This window comes from Camelus bactrianus, chromosome 17 (genome assembly GCF_048773025.1).
Source record: "Camelus bactrianus isolate YW-2024 breed Bactrian camel chromosome 17, ASM4877302v1, whole genome shotgun sequence".
Classification (NCBI taxonomy): domain Eukaryota; kingdom Metazoa; phylum Chordata; class Mammalia; order Artiodactyla; family Camelidae; genus Camelus; species Camelus bactrianus.
Genome location: NC_133555.1, coordinates 3,336,859 through 3,356,906, shown reverse-complemented (window position 1 = coordinate 3,356,906; position 20,048 = coordinate 3,336,859). Strand labels below are relative to the sequence as shown.

The window sequence follows — 20,048 nt, the reverse complement described above, 5'->3', positions numbered from 1 at the left end:
GAAAGTTCTGGAAGGACACACACCGAGATGTGCACCACAGTTACCCCCGAGGGCACAGGGCTGGGAAGGCGGGTCCCGGGCACTTCCACCCTCACCTGTAATGACTTCACACGTCCTGAGGAAAGTAGCAGAGCACGCCTTGTGCAGCGAAGACCTGACTTCTGAAGGTGGTGTCACCTCTGCTAAGTCGTGAAGGCCTCGTGAGGGAGGATGAGAGGGCAGAGGGCGGCAGGTGAGGAGGCCGGGCCCCCAAGAGTGAACCGACCTGCTGCAGGGAGTCTGGCTTCCCCGTCTCTGCTCTCAGAATGACAGGATGCTCCTGTCCCCAGCGTGGCTCCCTATGTGGGCCCTGTCCCCAATGGGCCACCGGATCCACCCAGTTCTGGCCCCAGCAGGACACCAGCAGTGTGACCTTGGGCAAGTTACTTAACCTCTCTGAACCTCTGTGTCCTCAACTGCAAAACAGGAACAATGGTACTGACTTCAAAGTTGTAAGGAGTGAAAGAACAGACAGCTCACTGTCAAGCCAGGGAGGAGCAGGAACAAGGGGAAGGGGAAGGGGACAAGGATGAGCTGGGGTCCCTGCCTGACACCCGATGCCCAGTAAGAAGGTCTGAGCCTCTACTGAGACTTGGACCCCAAGACACTGCCCGCCTTTAGACAAATGACAGCCCATCCCTCGGCCCTGCCCCTCTCAGCATCACTGCAGGGCACGGGGACACCAGCTCTCATTCTAAAACTGTTTTCACTTAATGAAACTCAATCATACCCCTTAATCCATCTCACCCTCACGATTTCCACTTCACAGATGAGAAAACTGAGCCCCGGCGGCCCAAGGTCACTGGAAATCCAGATCTGACTTTGTTCAAACCAGGCAACAATGTTCCATGTCATCCCCAAAGGCTCTGGGAAGCCCTGAACTTCCTCGGAGCCTGGAGACGTCAGCAATCACCCTGTATCAGCAACTCCGGCCCCTGTGTCTGCCATGTGTCTTCAAGCTGCAGCCTCAGCAGGTCTGAGACTCAGCCTCTGTGTCCAGCTTGAGGACAGCTGTTTGCAAACAGCTCCCTCCACACCAAGAGGGGAGGGCATGGATGGTATACCATCCTCTCTCCACCCTCACCTCCCAGACCCACACTTCCCACCAGCCCCCGGCCTGGAGGGAGCGCCCTACCTTGTGGGTGAGGCTGGGGTCTCTTGGAGCACTGTCCTCCTCCTCCGAGCTCCCCTGCTCTTCATCCGACGTGAGGTCCTCCTTGGGGGCTGCTGTTGAGATGGGACAGACCTTGTAGGGCTCTGTGTAGGCACTGGGGTCAGAGCAGAGGAGAGAGTGGTTAGACCTCCCTGTCCAGCAAAGGGAAAGTGAATGGGCCAGGGGACCTGCTAACGCCACGAGCCAGTCACAAGCGCTCTGTATGCAGAGCTCTGTGTCCTCCATGGGGACCCAGAAATGAATAAAATCAGGCACAAACCTCCTTCCTGCCCCAACTCCAACCAGCCTGTCCTCCTTGCAGTTTCTTGGACATGCCAAGCTCTTTGCTGCCTCAGTGCCTTTACACATGCTGTCTAAGACAGCCTCGTCTCGCTCATCTCCAAAAGGGAGGGTGTGATGCTGAAGGAAGGTACAGATAATTACTATGAAGGCAAGAGGTCTGATTGGTCTGGCAGCCTGGACTGGACTGGTCAGGCAGCAGCGTCAGTCCTCAAGGTGGCCGTGTCCTCTGGGCCTGAAGAAGGGATGTGATGGTGTGGCAGAGAGTCAGGGATGGGCATCGCAGCCCCTCGCCCTAGCCCTGCCATCAGCCAGACCATGCAAGGCACCCGTTTCCACCTCGGCTACTGGGGGATAATGATGTCTGTCTCATTTTCCCAGCAGGTGTTGCGACGACTGACACTTACAAAGCATATACACGTGTGATGATCTCACGTCTGTACAACTGACTATTACGTAGCCATCGCCATTAACTGATTAAGTAAGTAATACATTCACTCAGTAAGTATTTATTGATTGTCTGCTTTATGCCAGGCACACAGCTAGGCAGTGGGTAAAAAATAAAGCAGATATGGTCCCTGTCCTCAAAAAGGGAAAAGCTAACATATGATTACAAATTGTGACATGTGAAGGAGGCGTTTTCACAGAGAGTAACGGGGTTGCTGTTTAGACAGATCAGGGAAGGCTTCTCTGAGGCTGAGACCAGGAGGAGGAGCCTTGTGATAGCACAGGGAAGTGTTCCAGGCAGAGAAGCAGCCTGTGTAAAGGCACTGAAGCAGCAAAGAGCTTAGTATGTGACATAAGCCAATCGGGAACAGAAAAACACTCTCTTCTCTCCCTTCTAAACCTTCCCCACGGAGGAGGCTCTCACCCATCACAACAGCCTCCTTGCCTGCTCCCTGCTCCCAGCCTCCCTCTGCACATAGCAGAGTGATTGTTCTACAGCAGAGATTGTGCATGCCACCCCTCTTACTCAAGAACCTTCAATGGCTCCCTCTTGCCTTTAGCAATGTGGTCCCAGACAACTTCTCACAAAACTCTTCATACTAAAAATGCAGGCATCTGCTCTCATTAAATTCTTATCAAATACTTATTCCTGCCCTCTGGGAATGTTGCAATGAGATGCTGGAGTGATGGATGATTGATGGATGGACGGGTGGGTGGGTGGGTGGGTGGGAGAGGGGTGGTGAGGACGGAGCATCCACTCTCTGGAGCAGCTGTACTAACTCTAGCCCAGGCCTTACGTGAGCAGCTGAGCAGGCACACTGCCCTGGCCTCAGGCCTTGGTCCGGGGGAAGGGCGGCGGGGGTGGGGTACACGGAGAGAGGAGACACTGAGCCTTAGGCCACAGTGGAAGCAGAGGCCCTTCCTGGAGCTCCTTCTTGACTATGGGCGGACTCAGAAGCATGGCTACCTATCTCCAGAGCAACTCGAGCCCAGGAGACAAGGGGTCTGCCAGGAGCAGGGCAGCGTCCCCTGGTCCACACAGGGGCCAAGAGGCCAGACAGATCAGGGACAAGTGGCTTGTTCCTGCCTGGGCTTCTGCTGCCATAGCATGTGTGTGGGGGTGTGGGGGGTGTGTGTGTGTGGGGGGGGTGTGTAGTGAGGGCTTGTAGCCAGGCCCTTGGGTGCAGAGGCACAGCCCCGACCCAGGCTAAGCCACAACCCACTCTGCTATCCAACCGAACCCCCTTCTGGCTACACCTCTTTCTTCTTCTTTTTCAAAATTTACTTTTCGTTCTTTTCTTTCAAACTGAGAGCAAACAACATAATTTGCAACAAGATGTCTACGGTGGAGGTGTACAAAGGCACGTGAGAGCCTCCCCTCCTGGAACCACTTTCCTCCTCTTTCACTGCCCCTCAACACACCACCAGGACCACCAGTGCCCCCCTCTAAGGAGCTGTCCCCAGCCCAAACGTCAGGGACACCGCGCTTGCTTAGGGAGCTCAGAACCACGCTGGGAGTGACTGCGTGGACAGTCTCATTGAGCCCCAGCTCCCTCCTCCAGAGCTTCCTCATCAATTTGCAGCGGTGTGCCGTCCCTCCACGAGGAAAAGCCACATGAGGCCCTGGCAGGAGCCACTGGGCTCTGTGGAGGACGACCAGTTATGACGAGGGGTGCAGCGGCTAACCGTGCGCCCAGACCATTCCTCCTCCTCACCAAGGAAAACAAGGTGTGGCGGGCCTTTTCCAGAACGTGCTGTGAAGGAGGACAGGGTTCCCAGCCAAGCCTCCCACAGGGTAAAGGGTGTCACCATCCTCCCAGGCAGCAAGTCAGAAATCAGAACATCTCTCGCACAGCCAGCCGCCGTGCAAGAGCATTAAACCTCTCCCAAATTTGCCTTCCAGCCTTTCCCGACTCCATGGCACCTCTGTCGCAGCCTCGTGGTCACGCCATCTCTTGCCTGGACGTCGGTAACAGTTACTTCCCTGTCTGCTCCGCTCCCCGTGGCTGCCCTCCCATCTGTTCGCCCCATGGCCAGAGCGACCTTCTCAAACCCAAGCTGATCTTATCACCCTCTTGCTTAAACCATTCAAAGATACGTGGCCCCAACAGCTCAGCCGGCTTGGCAAGGCTCTGCTCAACCTGGGGCGCGGGAAGGTGGGCGTCCTTGGGCCCTGATGCTGCCTGAACTCTCCCCAGCATCAGATGCCGCTGGAACTTGGGGGCTCCACCTCAGGCCAGGCAGAGGGCTGTGATCCGCAGAGCAGAGCCATGGGTGACACTGGGGGGAGAGTTCATGGAAGCCAAGCCCCCAGACAGGGGGAGGGGCTGGCTCAAGGGCATGTGGCAAACCTGGGCCTCTCCACGTCGCTCCTGTGGGTGCCTCTGCCTGCACCCTGTCCCATTTTAGAGACATGAAAACAGAGGACCAGCCAGGTTCCCTCAGTGCACTGATGTGCGGAGGTGGGTCTCAGGCTGCAAGGGTGGAAAGGGCTTTCTTTTCCTTCTCTGTGGTCGTATTTCCTCTCTGAGAGGCAGCAGAGGGCAGGGCAGTGAGAGTTCACACCCTCCGGCGGGGCTGCCTGGGTCCGAATCCTGGCTCGGCCACTCATCGGCCTCGTCTGACCTCTCGGAGCCTCGGCAGCGCCCAATTCACCGAGCTGCTGGGGGGGATTCAGTGAGTCAAGTAACGTCAGGCACTAAGACCAGTGCCCAGCACACTAACTTCGCGAACTTGAGCTCTTCCTCGCCAGCTCGGCCGGGCTGCACATGGCTGTTATCCACTGACCGTTGTCCAAAGCCGGCTCGTTTTCCACATTTGCTGCCATTCTGACCTCCCCCGAAGTGAAAATACCCATGAAGTCACAGTCCGCATTCTTCTGACATTTTAAACTCAACCATATAATTACAACGTGCTTGACGAGGGCGATCCTGCCCTCCACGGAAGACGCACAGGCCTTACAGAGACACACCGGTTCCCGCCGACGCCTTGGCCAGCGCCCTTGGTCCAGCCTCGGCCTCCGTCAGAAAGGCAGCCCGGGCTCTTTTTACTCTCCTTCTTCCTCGCACTTCTGTTTTCTAGAGCGGTCTCACACAGGAAGGCAGGAGACCAGGGTTTGGGCGCTCCGATGATACCCTGGCCTGTCTCACTGTCCTATGTAGGGATGGTGGGCACAACAGACGGGGACAAACTGCCACTAAAGATGCGCCTTCACAACAGAAAAGAGCCAGCGCAGCCCAACGCCTTGACAGAGTCGATGAAAGCTGAAGTGACAGGCCTCATCCTGGGCTGAAGTCATTAGTTAAAAAAGCAAATCGAAACAGTCTCGGACCACAAGTGTCAACAGAGCAGCTTCTGGAGAGCCCGATGCTCGCTACCAGGCTGAGCTTCAAACACAGAGGGAGGAAAAACACCTCCGAGAGATGTTTTCTTAGCAACTTCTGCCCAAACGCTCTGACAGGCCCTGGAGAGCTTGTGTCCTGGCTGAGTAATCACTCTTGCCTTGGGGACAGACTGGTACGGTCCATCCATCTCCCCAGTCCGTCAGCGTAAACCTCTGAGATGGGCCTTTGCACGGTACGCACTAAGGAAGCCTGCAAGGCTCTGTATTTTAAGCTGTCTGGTTCCTATCTGTTTAGTTTTTTGGTCATTCAAAAAAACATATTTTAAGAGCCCTCCATGTTCCAGACTCTGTACTGTATGTAGTTACTGGTAATAGGGTGGCGAACAGACAGATGTTGTCTGGTCCACGGCCGCTCTAGTCAAAATGCCCACTATAATTGTGACTAAGTGAAGCCAGCATTGTCTCCAGACACTTTCTTTGAACACACAATACACTACATACGAGAAAGCCCTCTGGCCTGAACACCCACCCATCTGCTCACTCACCCACCTGTACACTCTCACCCACTGGCCCGTTTATCCGCTCATCATTCACTCCCTCCCCTTCTCCCTCCATTCCCATCCCCCGTCCACCCCTCCATCCACCCACTCATCCACCCATTCATCTACCCAGCCACCCATCCACTTCGCCATCCACCCTGAATCCATTCATCCACCCACATACGTGGCCACCCTTCCATCTCACTCAACTTTCCAGCTACCCAATTATCTGTCTTTCCATCCATCCACCCCCTTACTCGCCTATTCACCTAATACGAATTGGCACTTACTTCCAAGCGCTGACACATGGAGGAACTAAAGACGACCAGAGCTCTCTCCCTGGCTGCCGGGGGGCACGGTGCGACGCGCTGGGTAAGCTGGCGGGCTCAGAAGTCAGACCGTTTGGTCTGAATCCCAGCTCTACCACTTCAAGCAAGTTACTTAAACTTTCCATGCCTCAGTGTTTTTCCTTCTTAATCTGTAAATCAAGGGCAATGACACATGCTGGGAAAACAGGCTAAAGGCCATGCGGTCAGCACTGAAGTTTAAAGACCAACTGGACTAGAACTTTGGCATCAGATGAAGGAGAGTCACCGTGTGACCTTAGGCAAGTCACCCAATCTCTGTTTCTTATCTGTGAAGTGGTGATGACTGTGTAGGTTCATCGTGGGATTAAATGCAAACATGATGGTGAGAGCGGCCATTGCCTGGAACGTAGTAGGTCCTTTCTGGCCAGCCTGCCGGAGAGCCAAGTTCTAAATCCCCAGACTAGTCTCCACAGAGCTGCGTCCTCGCTCTGGCTTGGCTTGCTTTAAAAGGATCATAAATTAAAGCTGCCCAAAGCTCGTTACCTTAAACGACCCTTCAAATGATCACAGTTTTTCTCAGGAGCCCAGAGTTGTAAAAGGACCTGTGCATCCACGTGGGGGGGTGAGCACTTTGAAACCTGGCCCAGGGCTGCCCAGCTCTGCCCATTAAATCCCATCCTGTGTGACATGCACTGGGAGCCACAACCCCGAGCACGGCCAAAGCAGCCTAATAACTCATGAAAAAGGGGACACCCCCTCACTGGGAACCTCCCGGTGGGCGCCCTGGCCCCATGCTCCGCCCGTGCTGGTGCAACAATATGTGTGAAAACTGCACATGGAACATCCTCTGGCTCCGCTGAGATAGGCTGGGAACGTTCTGAAGCTCGCCAGCTTGGCGGGAGGGGCAGGGGGCTTCAGGGCTGAGCCCTTTGGGAGCTGGGAAGTTTGAGATGGAGGAGACACAGTGACTCGGTGAATGTGACCATCCTAACCAGAGGAGCAGCTGGGAGAGCCTGGAGTGGACGGAGGGGAGGGCTGGGCACAAAATCGGATTTCCAGATTCTGACATTCAATCCTGTCCCTCATCCACTCCCTAATCCCTCAGCACCTTCAGAGTTCACGCAACTGTCCCTCCAGACTTCCCCTTCTGCTCTGTTACTTCCTTGTCACTCAAAACTGACCCCTCGCAGGTTTCCCTTCTTCAAAGGGACATTGAGGTTTTCATGGATACAGATATCACCTGCACTGTAACCGGGAACTTTCCATCCGATACAGTGGAAATTGCCCAAGGTGGGGCTCAGAGACCCAGGAGTCCTGGACTCACTGCTGACCCACCGCACAATCAGGGCTGCATGACTGTGCTGGTGGGCCTCGGTTTCCACATCTGTAGAATGGAGGTGGACAACAAGACGCCCACGGACATGAAGCCATGTGCTGAGACTGGGCCACATGCACCCGATGGCCCGGGGGCCAGGCTCCGAGAGCAGCTGCCTGCCTGGAGTGAGTCTCTGCTCCGTTCCCTTGGAGAGAACACGGCCTACACCCAGGGTCAGCCAAGGGATAGTACTTGTAATGGTTCCCAGAAACATGATTGAAGGAGAGGCTTTTTAAAAAATTCAATTTCCATTTTTCACTAAGTAAAAACAGAAGTGCATCCTTGCCCTCTGTCCTGCGACGCCCCCACCCTCTACTTAAAGCACAGCTTCGATGGCTTCATAGGGATTTGTTTTCTTGTTCTAACAGCTTTAGTGACATATAATTCACATACCATAAAATTTACCCTTTCAAAGTGTGCAAATCAGTGCTTTTAAATACACTCACAGAGTTGTGCAACCACCACCACTATCTAATTTAGAACATTTTCATTAACCCAAGATGAAACCCTGTACTATTTAGCAATCCATCACACTCCACCCTCGCCCCAGTCCCTGGCAACCACTAATTTACTTTCTGTCTCTATGGATTTGCCTATTCTAGACATTTCATATAAACAGAACCATACACAATTTGTCCTTTCGTGTCTGGCTTCTTTCACTTAATACAATGTTTTCAAGGTCCATCCCTGTCACAGCATGAAACCAGTAATTCATTCATTATAATGAGCAAATAATATTCCACTGCATGGTTGGACCACATTTTGTTCAGCCATCCATCCAGTGATGGGCACTTGGACTGTTTCCCTTCTTGGCTAGTACGAACAGTGCTCCTAGCAGCATTCACATAACAGTGTTTGGGTGGGTATGCCAGGAGAGGAATGGCTGGATCATACGGTAACTCTGGGTGTAACGCTTTGAGGAAATGCAGACTACTTCTGGTTGCATCATTTTGCATTCCCACTGGCAGTGTTGAGCATTCTGATCTCTTCATAGTCTTATCAACACTTGATATTCTCTGTCTTTGAAAATTTTAGCCTTCCCAGTGAGTCTGAACTGGTTTTACAGAGACTGTCAAGGAATTCTGTCCCCCTTGACCCCAGCTTGGCCTCCTCCCACCCCAAACACACACTACTGTGTTTCCTATTCAAAGAGAAGTAACTGACTACAAAGGCTTTTTATCAGACAATCAGCTGAGATTCAGAGGTCCAGGGAGAAAAATTAAAACTTTTGGAAGATCTTTAGAAAATGACAGATTAAGATAAAGAGGTAACATACAAGTGGAGAACCATAAGCCGGAGCCCCAGGCTCCCCACCCTGACGGCCTCTCAGGCTCCGGGTCAGGAGGCAGAACCTCCCTCTCGCAACTCGGGGCCCCGGCAGGGCAGTGGAGAGAGCCCTGTGTTTGCGGCCCTAAGCAGCAGCCTGGTTCCGCCCGCTGACCCCAGCATTCTGGCCAGCTCTGGGGCCGCAGGAGGGGGCAGTGTTCGAGGGCACGAGTGTTAGAATTCCACCTCCCAAGGTCCCGACTCAGTCCTGCCGCTCTCAGCCCAGCGACCCGAGGTCAGCTGCTTGACATGCCTCAGTTCCTTGTTAGTAAAATGGAGACGATGAAGATTTACTCCCCCAGGTGTATGAATGAGACCACGACGGGATAGGTGAGCTGCTCAGCACAGCGCCTGGCGCTATGATTTGCCACAATCAGTGTGAGCTGAAGCCAGCGCTGAATGAATCAGGCAGAGCCTTGAGGGCTCACAGACCTGGCTTCCAGTCCCTCCTCCGCCACCAGCTTGCTGTGTGACACCGGGTGGGCCTTTTCCTCTCTCTGGGCCACCATTCCCTCATCTGCAGAATAAGGGAGTTAGAGGATCTCTGAAGGCCTTCCCACCATGATGCTCCGTGAGTCTGTGTCCAAAGGGGTCCCCTGCAAAGTCGAGGAATTCTGTCCCAGTGTTTCCTGCCATGTCCCTGCCTTTGTCAGCCATCACATGCAGCCAAACCGCTGACTCCCTGGCCCACACACACCTCATACCTTCTCATCTCTGTTCCCCTTCCTGCCTGTCCCCCTCCCCTTACCCCTCCAAGCCTACCACGTGCCACCTCTTCCAGGAAGCCTCCTCCATCTCTCCAGCTGGGTGGAGCTCCTGTCACCATTTACCATACTCTCCGTCACTGCATCAGGTCCTCGTTAGCCACCAGTTCTCTCAGGGCAGGAATCACGGGCCCGCTATGCGCTTCTGTGTCTTCCATGAATGGCACACAGTAGGTGCACAGCAAGTGTGTGCTGGGTGACCAGCCTCCCCAGCTATTCATCTGATGTCCCATCAGACTGCTGGTGAGCCCCGCTTCATTTCTGTGCATCCGGGCAGGGGCTGGGCACACAGCAGGTGCTCAACACCTGTGGTGGAAACTGAGGATGCTGGGGCTAGCCAACTTTAGTGGATAAATGAGCTTCTTTGCTAATTAGGCCATAATTTTATATTGCTTCAAGTATGGCTGAAGGTGGGGTGGGGAGAGGCCGGATCTGGCTAGTCCACAGGTTCAGTGGATGCTGACAGGTGGGTTCAGTTTGCAGATGGGCTCCACAGCTGTCAGCCCTGGCACCCAGAGCAGGGAGGAACTCGGACACATCTTCCTTCTGGCGTGTCTGCTCTGGGGTTCAGGGGAAGCCAGACCACAGGGGAGGCAGGAAGGGCGGGGGAGCCCTCCACCCTCCAGCAGCTGGAGACGATGCCGTGGCTGGAGAGTCACAAGGAGCGCTGTAATTTTATAACCGCACACCACATCTGAAGCTGCCAGGAGCTATGAGAGGGGCCTCTGCGGTGTGTGTGTGCGGTGGCCTGAGAAACAGCCCCCTCCCCCACCCCTCCCCTCCACACCCCCCTACACGGACGCAGCAGCCGTGGTAGCAGAGGCAGAAGCCGGTGATTTTAGTGCTTACAACGTGCCAGGCACCTTATGCGTCTTCTCAACCACCGTGTCCTGCGGGAATCAACAGGCCCATTTCACAGGTGGAGAAACGACGGGCAGGGTGCGTGCAGAGCTGGGAGGGAGCCCGGCTTCTGGGCCCGTCCTTTCACCTGCAGGTCTACACCGCTTCCACAGCAGGAGCGGCCACCTGCACACGCCCCGGGGATCACCCCGTCTGACCCTCTCCGCCGCTTAGTGAGGGAAGCACCCCCATCATCCCCTCCCTTCACCTGGGAACGGGCTCCGGGAGGCTAAACACCTCACCTTGCCCAGGGCCCGCTGTGCTCCCCTCCCGCTGGCTTCTCCCAGAAGGAACCACAGGCCGGTGTTCCGCAGTGGGCCCACCCACAGACACACGCATCCACCTGGTTCACTGCTGCCCTCTCTGCGCGGGGAACACGGACGTGTGAGAAGGTGCAAGCAGTGTGGACACATGGCACAGGGACAGCCACCCTGACAAGCCAGTCACGTGTGGCTGGAGTGGGACGCCTGGGTGGGGGTGGGGGGGACACACAGCCAGACAGAGATGGACACACGGAGGCTCAGACCCAGAAGGGGAAGGTGACACAGGGCAACCCCCTGGACCCAGACTCCCAGCACCACACACACTCTTGTCACGTGGCTCATCTGTGGTTGTGCCCGACTCCATGCACCTCCTCTGCCCCAAACGGGGAGGAAGCATTTTTAGACAAATGCCCTCCTTTGCCAAAGGCCTGTAAGAGCTTCTGAGTCTACCCTGCTTCTCAGGGCGTGGCTGCTGGTCAAGAACAGATGCCTGGGCAATCAGCCCAGCAGCCCGGGCCTAGGATTCTCCACCCCAGACCCGGCTCTAACCTCACCTCCTACTCCAGGAAGCCCTCCCTGAACACTGAGGCAGGCCCACCATGAACCTCGTAAGGCTTAAGCTTCGGGCCCCACACCTGCATGTCTCTCAGGCGCTACAGATCATTTTATATCCTTCATTGCATAGTCTTCTTCTTAACGAGACTCCCCAAATTACACAAGCTTCAGAATCTGCCCCTGCCCCACCACACCTGCCTGCAGAGGCCCTGCTCCCCTCGACACGGCCCTGCACCCCAGCCTCACCTGCTAGTGGCCTTAACTGTGCACAGCGTTTCTCTCCCTCACCAGACTGTGAGCCTCTTCCCATTGGCCCGCAGTGTCGAACTCTGCATCGAGCAGGTGCTCAGTTAACACCTGCTGGTTTTAATGGACTCTGGGGGGAAGCAGCTCCAGACAGCTTCAAGTCTGCATCATGATTAGACATGGATTTGGGGCATCCCCAGATCAGAGCTGTCACCTCCCCCCGGCCCAGCACAGGCACAACGATGTGCAGCAGACGGGGTGGCCGCAGCCAGCGCCGTCTCACCCGGCACATCTCACACCTGCTCACCGTCTACCCGTGCCTGGTGCGGGGGACGCGGGGATGGAGGAGGTACCCTTTCTCTGCTCCTGACGCACCCACAGCCTGGCGGGAACGCAGACTGACAAGCAGGGGAAGGGTGGTGAGGGCTGCGTGTGCAGGAAAGGGACCCAAACCTACGGGGGGGGCGGGGGGTGTCACAGGAAGGTGAGAGCTGACAGTCCAAAGGCTGAGCAGGAGACAGACAGGAGAAAGAACCTGGGGGAGAACACAAAGGCCCAGAGGAGAGAAACGCTGGAGCCGTGTGCTATAGGGTGAGGAAGGCTAGGAGAAAGGGCTGGTGAGGCAGCGGGGTCTCAAATGCACCTGGGCTGTGCATCCCAGGCCTGACGGGAGCCAGCGAAGGTTCTAGCCAGGGGGAGACCTGCCGCGCTCCCTGGAGCGTCCACCCTTGTCACGTGGGAACAGCAGTGGGAGGAGGCACGCTGGGGGCAGGGAGACCAGAGAAGGCTGGTCACGGTCTTGGGTGGAGGGACAGCGAGGGGTGGGCTCAGGGAAGGCCGCGGGACCACAAGAGGGGGCGGTGTGGGAAGCAGCAAGCTGTTGTCCTGGTCACGGATGAGAAACCGAGGCCCCGAGACGCCAGGGGATTTGCTGAGGGTGACCCAGCAAGCCAGGCGCAGCCTCCAGACTTAAGCTCAGGTCTCCTCGTCCCAAAAGAACGCTCGTCTCTCAAAGGGCAAGGCTGGGGATGTAAAAGCAACGAGACAGCCCCCGACACCCGGGCGGCCTCAGTGAACGCTAGTCCCCTTTCCAGTTCTTACTCAGGCTTTAAAAAATAGCCTGTGCTCCCAGTGTAATCAACCTGGGAGCATTTTTACAAAAGGCCAGTTCACACACGCTTCTCAGGCACACTTCTGTGGCCTAAGGGAGGCCAACCTACACTCTCAGGGTCACAAAGCTGAGCGGGATTGGCTGCCCTCCTGCCTCTACCAGCTGGGCTGTGGGCCGCACGAGGGCTGCGGCTATGCTGTGAACTGGTGAGGGCTGTGGCAAGTCACCCATTTAACAGGTGGGGAAACTGAGGCCCAAAGCCGAAGGACTAGCAGTAGGTCTCCTGCCACCCAGCTCAGAGCTCTGCCCACGCTCCCTTGGGAGGAGGGGTCGGCTGGCCTGGGGTTGAGGAGGCCTGCGGGGTGCGGCCGTCCTGGAGGGAAGAGGCAGTGGAGGGGCAGGCTGCCTAGGAAGTGGGACCTTTCCCTTCTACAACAACAAAAAGCCTCGTCCTTGGGGTGGGAAGAGGGGCCCCGCCCTCAGGACACATCTTCCTCCCCTCCTCTACCCACCCCCTAGGCCTTGTCCTGCACTTCCTGTCAACACCCACACTTCCTCCTGGGGAGGGCCTGGCGGTGCAGGGCCACACCCCAGCCTGCGAGCCCAGCACACAATGGCTGGCCCGGGGCTCCACCGGCCACTCCACACCCCAGGCCTTCCCTGGGACCCAGAGAAGTGTCACCCTTGGCTAAAGCTGGACAGTTCAACACTCTCCTGCCAAAGGCAGGCAGAGGAGGGCTTGGGGGGGTAGGGTGGGGGCGAAGGTCTGCCCTGGGTTGCAGAGTGAGCCTGGAATGCGGGTCACGCCCTGCTCATCTGCACCAGCACCTTCTGCCCCAACTGCCAGTCCGAGAAGTGAGGACACTGCCTGGGAGCACAGACTCAGGAACCAGCCTGCCTGGGTTTCCAAAACCTGGTTCTCTGCCACTCACCAGCCATGCAGCCCTGGGCAAGTTTTCTGTGCCTCAGTTTCCTCATCTGTAAAATGGGGGAGAATAAGAGTACTGATCTCATTGTGTTTTTGTGAGGATTTAGTGACTGGAAATATATATATATACATATATATATGTATATATATATATAAACACACACACACACAAAGGCATACGTATGTGTATATATACATACATACACACTTGTATATCTCCCAGAACAGTGCCTGGGACATAGTAGCTACGTCACTGTTGCGGTTTTTAAGTGTTTACTGACCATTCCCTCCAGGACAGACCTACACCTGCAGGCTACAGCCCAGTAGGGATGCGTTTTGGGGTTGGATTTCCAGCCTTAACACAGTTCAGAGTTGGAAAGATTGTCCTGGGAGTCAAGAGCCTCTTGTTCTGCCAGCAACTGGCCCTGTGACTCTGGGCAAGGCCACGCCCCATCCCTGCACCTCTGCGTCCTCACCTGTAAAATACGATTGATTAAAGTCCCCGCTCTGTCTACATCCTGGGTTGTCGGGAGAGTAAACGAGACAGTGGACAGGAAAGCAAATCACCGCGTCAGGGTTTAAGGTGGAAGCTGGCATTCCCAAGCAACTCATCCCCAAACGTTATCTTCACTGATAAACTCTGACTCCGTCTGAGTGTGGTTAACATCACAGCCACAGTGAGAGCGTCCTGTGCCCCAAGTCCCGGCCGAGCACCGACTGGCGGGACCTCTCACTGCGTGACTCCTTGTGACAGGCCTACGAGTGGGTGTTACCATCCCACGTTACAGATGATAAAACTGAGGCTTCAACTGCATAGCTTATGCTCTAAGAATGGGCCACACATGAGTTCCTTACAGCCAAGCTGGTATCGGCCCAGCACTTCACAGTCTACAAACACCTCCGCGTCTTTGATCTCAGTGGACTCTCATCACCTCCAGCTGAGAGAGGAGAAAATGGGGACCAAAGAGGCCTGGCGACCTGCCCACAGGGTCCCACAGTAGAAAGTAGACATGGGGACGAAGCGCTTGCCTGGCCCCAGGCTGAAGGGTCTCCCCCACGCACGACAAAGCCTCTCCAGTTCCCGATCGGGGCTGGGCCACGTCAGGAGACCCTCCCCCCACTGACCCCAGGTGCCGTGTGAGCAGTTCTGGGGCCCGTGGCTGGGTGTCTGGAAGTATTTAGAGCCACGCAGCTAAGCCTGCTCTGTGTGAGTAATTTCTTTGAAGCATGGGTTCTGAAAGTCAAGTTGTGACGCCAGCTGGCACAGCCTTTCCCCACACGCCCAGGACAGAGACGACACTGGAAGGCTGGGAAAACCACTGTCCCACAGGCCATTCTGGCTCGGGACGAAAGAAAGTGCTGGAAAAGAGGCAGTGAGCTGGAAAACAGCCCTTGAGGACGGCTCGGCACAGTGCCCACCTCCCTCAGCCCCATCCTCATGAATCCATCTCTCAGTCCCCGGAGCCCCCAGGCCAGCTGAAACATACTCTTCCACTGGGAGCTCAGACTGCACCCGGGTTCAGTGATGAGTTTGCCTCCAGCTGGTGACTCAGGTGAAAAGTCTTCTGTGAAACCAGCTGGGAGACCATCCCTGAAGGAAGTTTTCATGGGAGTCGCCTTTGCAGGGAAGAAAGTACAGGGCCTGGTGGGCTGAGTTCTCACCTCTGAATCCGCACCAGCCCCACACCAGCCTCCGAGCAGCCCTCCTCCCTGTCCCTCCACCTGCTGGGCCACCTGCCCACCGCCCCAGCTTCAGTCTCAGCCTCTCCCCAGATTCTGGACTCATTCTGCCACTAGTCAGGGAGGAACTGGGCAACTTCATTCGGCTCCACAGGATCTGAACATAAGAAGTGTGTCAAGGCGGTGTCCACACCGTAGAGCCTGTAGGTCAGGGCACGCTGGGCAGATCACCGCTCCAGAGCCCTCCTCGCCCATGCTGTTACTGATACGAAGCCCACCGTGTAACCCTCCCTAACCTAGGGTCTTGATAATCTCTCTCACAACCCAGCCTCAGGAGTACTGCTCCCTTCATCCCACCTGCATCACCTGTCCCCAGACTCCCTGGTTCCCAGAAACTTTCCAAATCTCTGAGAGCATTGCACAAAAGTGCAATGATGCCACAGCCTTGCATGGGAGACAAGAACCCTGTCCCTGGAGGTACTCAAATGACAGCTTGGTGAGCACTGAAGCATCTAGTGAGCGGTGGGATGGGGCCCCAGATGCGGTGGGGCACCCTCATCTTGAAAGTCCCTTCCAAACCCGAAGTGACTAAGTTCATTCATTTTCATTTAAGCTTCCCAAGGTAAAATAAGTTATGAGTTGATGTGGCTGGCAAATTGAAGATGGCTTCAAAATGCAGCTGGATGAAACCCTTCCTGCAGAAGAGTCGCCATCTGCCTTCAGAACCCTTACCATGGAAATGACGTGGGGTGGGGGGAGCGACATCAGGAGGGGTTTGTTGACATGTACAAGTGACAGAAAGGGAAAACAAAAACAAAAAACCTGGAAGCTCTTGGCATTTTCTGAGCTAAGGCAGAATTTCTGTTAGAACTTGAGCTGAGGTAGACACCTATCTTTCTCAGCTACTCCAAAGCAAAGCCCAGGGGTAGGGACTTCCCTGCACACCTTAGAAGGTAATGAGACACCAGTCACGGGCTCCTGCAACTGACCAGACCCGCAGTATCCAGTTAAGATGGGCGCTGAGGGAAGGCCTTTCCAGGAAGGAGAGTCCAAACAAAGGCGTGGAGACAGGTGGGTGAGGCCTACTTGGGAGAAATCAGGTTTTTTCTGTATTCAGGCGCACACACCGCTAGCTCTTTATAGACACTGTCTAATTTTGTTCTCCCAACAAGTAGATGCAGTAGGGACATCAACTCCGAGATGCAGAGACCTGAAACCACTCACTGTTAAACTGTGTAGCCAGGGTTTTCCACCAAGTCTGCCCCACTGAACAGCAAGATGCTTAGGCACTGTGACGTGGATCTATCTGTCCAGGCTGGCCATCCCTGGAGGGACCTGTCCCCCATCCCTTCCTTTTCATAAATACAGGAGTGCCAGCCAGGCCCCAAGGCTGCCTCTCCTCAGCAGTGGACCTGACCGTGGGGGAGGTGACCTCTTCACGCAGCTGGCTGAGGAGAAGTCACGTGGTTAGGGGAGCGTTTCTCCAAGGTGCAATGGGGGTACCTGGGGGAGTCTGTTATAAATGCAGGTTCCTGGGCCACACCCCAGACCCTGTGGATCAGAATTTCTGGGTGTAGGTCCTGGAAACCTGCATTTTAAAAACCTGCATTTTTTTTAAAGGCATAGTAAGAGTTGAGAAATGTTGCAGATAAACGGGTAACAGACTCAGGTTCAAAGCCCAGACCCCCAGCTGTGCAACCCCGGGCAAGCCACTTCTGTTTCCTGAGCCTCAGTTTCCCCAACCGTCAGACAGGACTCCCTTCCCTCTAACCCAGCGGCTGCTGTGAGGACCAAAGGGAGGTAGGAAAGCTCTCTGGGTATGCACAGGTGTAGACCTCAGGAGACCTGCGTTCCTTCCAGCCCCAAACTGGTACTGTGTCCATGGGAACCTAGCCTGATGGGGAGCGGCTGGCTGTGACCTCATCGATGGGGCGGCTGCGGAGGGTCAGGGTGGACCCAGCACACCCCTAGTCAGGGCGGGCCAGCTGCCTGGCATCCAGATGGCGGTCCGTGTGCAACGCCTGCTGCAGGGCCCTGTCTGCAGACTCGGCGTCAGCCCTTAAGAGAGCCCAGATTTCAAGGCCAAAAGGAAAAGACCACAGCAGGGAGGACACCTGGCACAGCACACAGCCTCACTCCCCCTCCAAGCTAGAAACTCACAGCCCATGTAGGGGACAATCTCCAAGCTGCAGAGACCCAAGGGCTCCTTGGCTGCTGAGCACAGTACAACTCAGTCCATCTTGTGCAATTTATATTTACAGAGACCCTGCCGTGTGCCAAGTGCTGTGCTAAGTTCTGGATGGGGCCCCTCCTTTTCATGGAGAGCCAGAGTCTAAAAAGAAAAAAAAATAAATCAAGCAAAATGTCAAGCATAAGAAGTAGGCAACTTAATTTAGATTCTCGTTTTCTTGAAGAAACATCAAGTTTTCAACTCTCAGGATTTTTAAATTGAGAATAAGAAACGAAAGACTTCATTTGATAAATGTAACTAACTCTTAAAAACAGAATTCTTTTTTTTTTTTTATTTTAAAAGTGAGGAGGAAGACGGTGGGGAGACAGCACAGCACAGAGGTCTCACAGGGCAATCCGCGCTGGACAAGATGACCCCAAGGACAGAGGGACTCGTGTTTGACACCCACCCTCCTGACAACTGTCTGCTCCCCCAGCACCCACACCTTCACCTCCATACACGGTACTGAACACGCAAGACTCCTGCCAGACAAGAAGGAGCGGTAAGGAATGCCTGCTCAGCGGGAGTCTGTGTCCAGGGGACCTCCAACCGGTAACACGCACGCGACGCAAAACATGGAAGGCGGCAAAAGTCCCAGGAGCCGTAAGAGAAGGAGAGAGAAACTGCTGGGGAAATTCAGATGCCAGCAGAGATACCATTTGTGGCCAAAAATTACAACACAGGCTTCAAGGAGAAGGTGGGACTTGAAACAGGTAGAACTGTGCCCTGGGGAGGATGTGACCCTGCAGAAAGAGTCACAGTGCAGCTGTGGGCAAGGGCCAGGGAGCTGGACGCTCAGTGCAACAGGACGGAATTCCACTTGAGGGACAGAGCAGAGATTTGGCAGGAACAGGTCCCAACAACTGTGCAAGACCTTGAGGTCTGGACAGGGAAGAGCCCCAGTTGAAGAAAGAGGGGTGGGCCTCCAAAGCCTCACAGCTGTGGATGCGGCCAGCCTCCGTGACCCACCAGACCTGCGCTCTGATGATGGGGAGAAGGCCACACTCAGAAGTGCCTGGCCCTCCAGGAAAGCCCTTCCCGGCCCCAGGGAGCAGCTGGCCCCATGTTGATGGGTGAGCGGTGCCTGAGACCTGAGGCCTGAGGTCAGGGGAGAAGCTCTCCCTGGGCTCCTTGTGCGGAGACGGCGGAGGGGCTGCCGAGAACACTGCTCCTGGTTTGAGGACAAGTTGGCTTTTTCAGCTTGGAGATGTTACCCTGGGTCCCAGAAAGCTTCAGCTGCCCAGGACGAATGCCCATCCAGGAAACAAGGGCACCGGATTAGCCTGTCAGGCTGAGCTGCACAGCAGAGATGAAAGCCAAATGCCTGAATTTTAGCAACTGCCCGAGTCCTCCTTGGGGAAAAGGACTGCAGAGAGTCGGGGGTGGGGACCCTGGCACCCTGCAGGGGTGGGTGGGGTGGGCGGGGACCCTGGCACCCTGCAGGGGTGGGTTGGGGGGGCGGGGACCCTGGCACCCTGCAGGGGTAGGTGGGGGGGCGGGGACCCTGGCACCCTGCAGGGGTGGGTGGGGTGGGCGGGGACCCTGGCACCCTGCAGGGGTGGGTGGGGTGGGCGGGGACCCTGGCACCCTGCAGGGGTGGGTTGGGGGGGCGGGGACCCTGGCACCCTGCAGGGGTAGGTGGGGGGGCGGGGACCCTGGCACCCTGCAGGGGTGGGTTGGGGGGGCGGGGACCCTGGCACCCTGCAGGGGTAGGTGGGGGGGTCTGGGACCCTGGCACCCTGCAGGGGTAGGTGGGGGGGTCTGGGACCCTGGCACCCTGCAGGGGTGGGTGGGGTGGGCGGGGACCCTGGCACCCTGCAGGGGTGGGTTGGGGGGGCGGGGACCCTGGCACCCTGCAGGGGTAGGTGGGGGGGCGGGGACCCTGGCACCCTGCAGGGGTAGGTGGGGGGGTCTGGGACCCTGGCACCCTGCAGGGGTGGGTGGGGTGGGCGGGGACCCTGGCACCCTGCAGGGGTGGGTTGGGGGGGCGGGGACCCTGGCACCCTGCAGGGGTAGGTGGGGGGGCGGGGACCCTGGCACCCTGCAGGGGTGGGTTGGGGGGGCGGGGACCCTGGCACCCTGCAGGGGTAGGTGGGGGGGTGTGGGACCCTGGCACCCTGCAGGGGTAGGTGGGGGGGTGTGGGACCCTGATACCCTGCAGGGGTAGGTGGGGGGGTGTGGGACCCTGACACCCTGCAGGGGTAGGTGGGGGGGTCTGGGACCCTGGCACCCTGCAGGGGTAGGTGGGGGGGTGTGGGACCCTGATACCCTGCAGGGGTAGGTGGGGGGGCGGGGACCCTGACACCCTGTGGGGATAAGTGGGGGTTCTGGGACCCTAACACCCTGCAGGGGTAGGTGGGGGGGCGGGGACCCTGACACCCTGCAGGGGTGGGGGGGGCAGGGACCCTGACACCCTGCAGGGGTAGGTGTGGGGGCGGGGACCCTGACACCCTGCAGGGGTGGGTGCAGGCGGGTAAAGCCCAGGGTAAAGCACTCTCAGGTGACTGAGAACTGGGAAGCAGGCAGGAGAGGGCTGTTTGG

At 56.5% G+C, this 20,048-nt stretch overlaps 1 protein-coding gene across 2 annotated transcripts in view; it reads right to left on the bottom strand.

Moving 5' to 3' along the window:
• The window catches only part of FGD5 (FYVE, RhoGEF and PH domain containing 5), a 104,609-nt gene that overhangs the window by 55,183 nt on the left and 29,378 nt on the right, over positions 1–20,048 (bottom strand). For both annotated transcript variants that reach the window (XM_074344268.1, XM_074344269.1), the window contains exon 3: positions 1,175–1,307. In XM_074344268.1, coding sequence (XP_074200369.1) covers positions 1,175–1,307 — 133 coding nt within the window. The remainder of the gene's footprint in view (positions 1–1,174; positions 1,308–20,048) is intronic.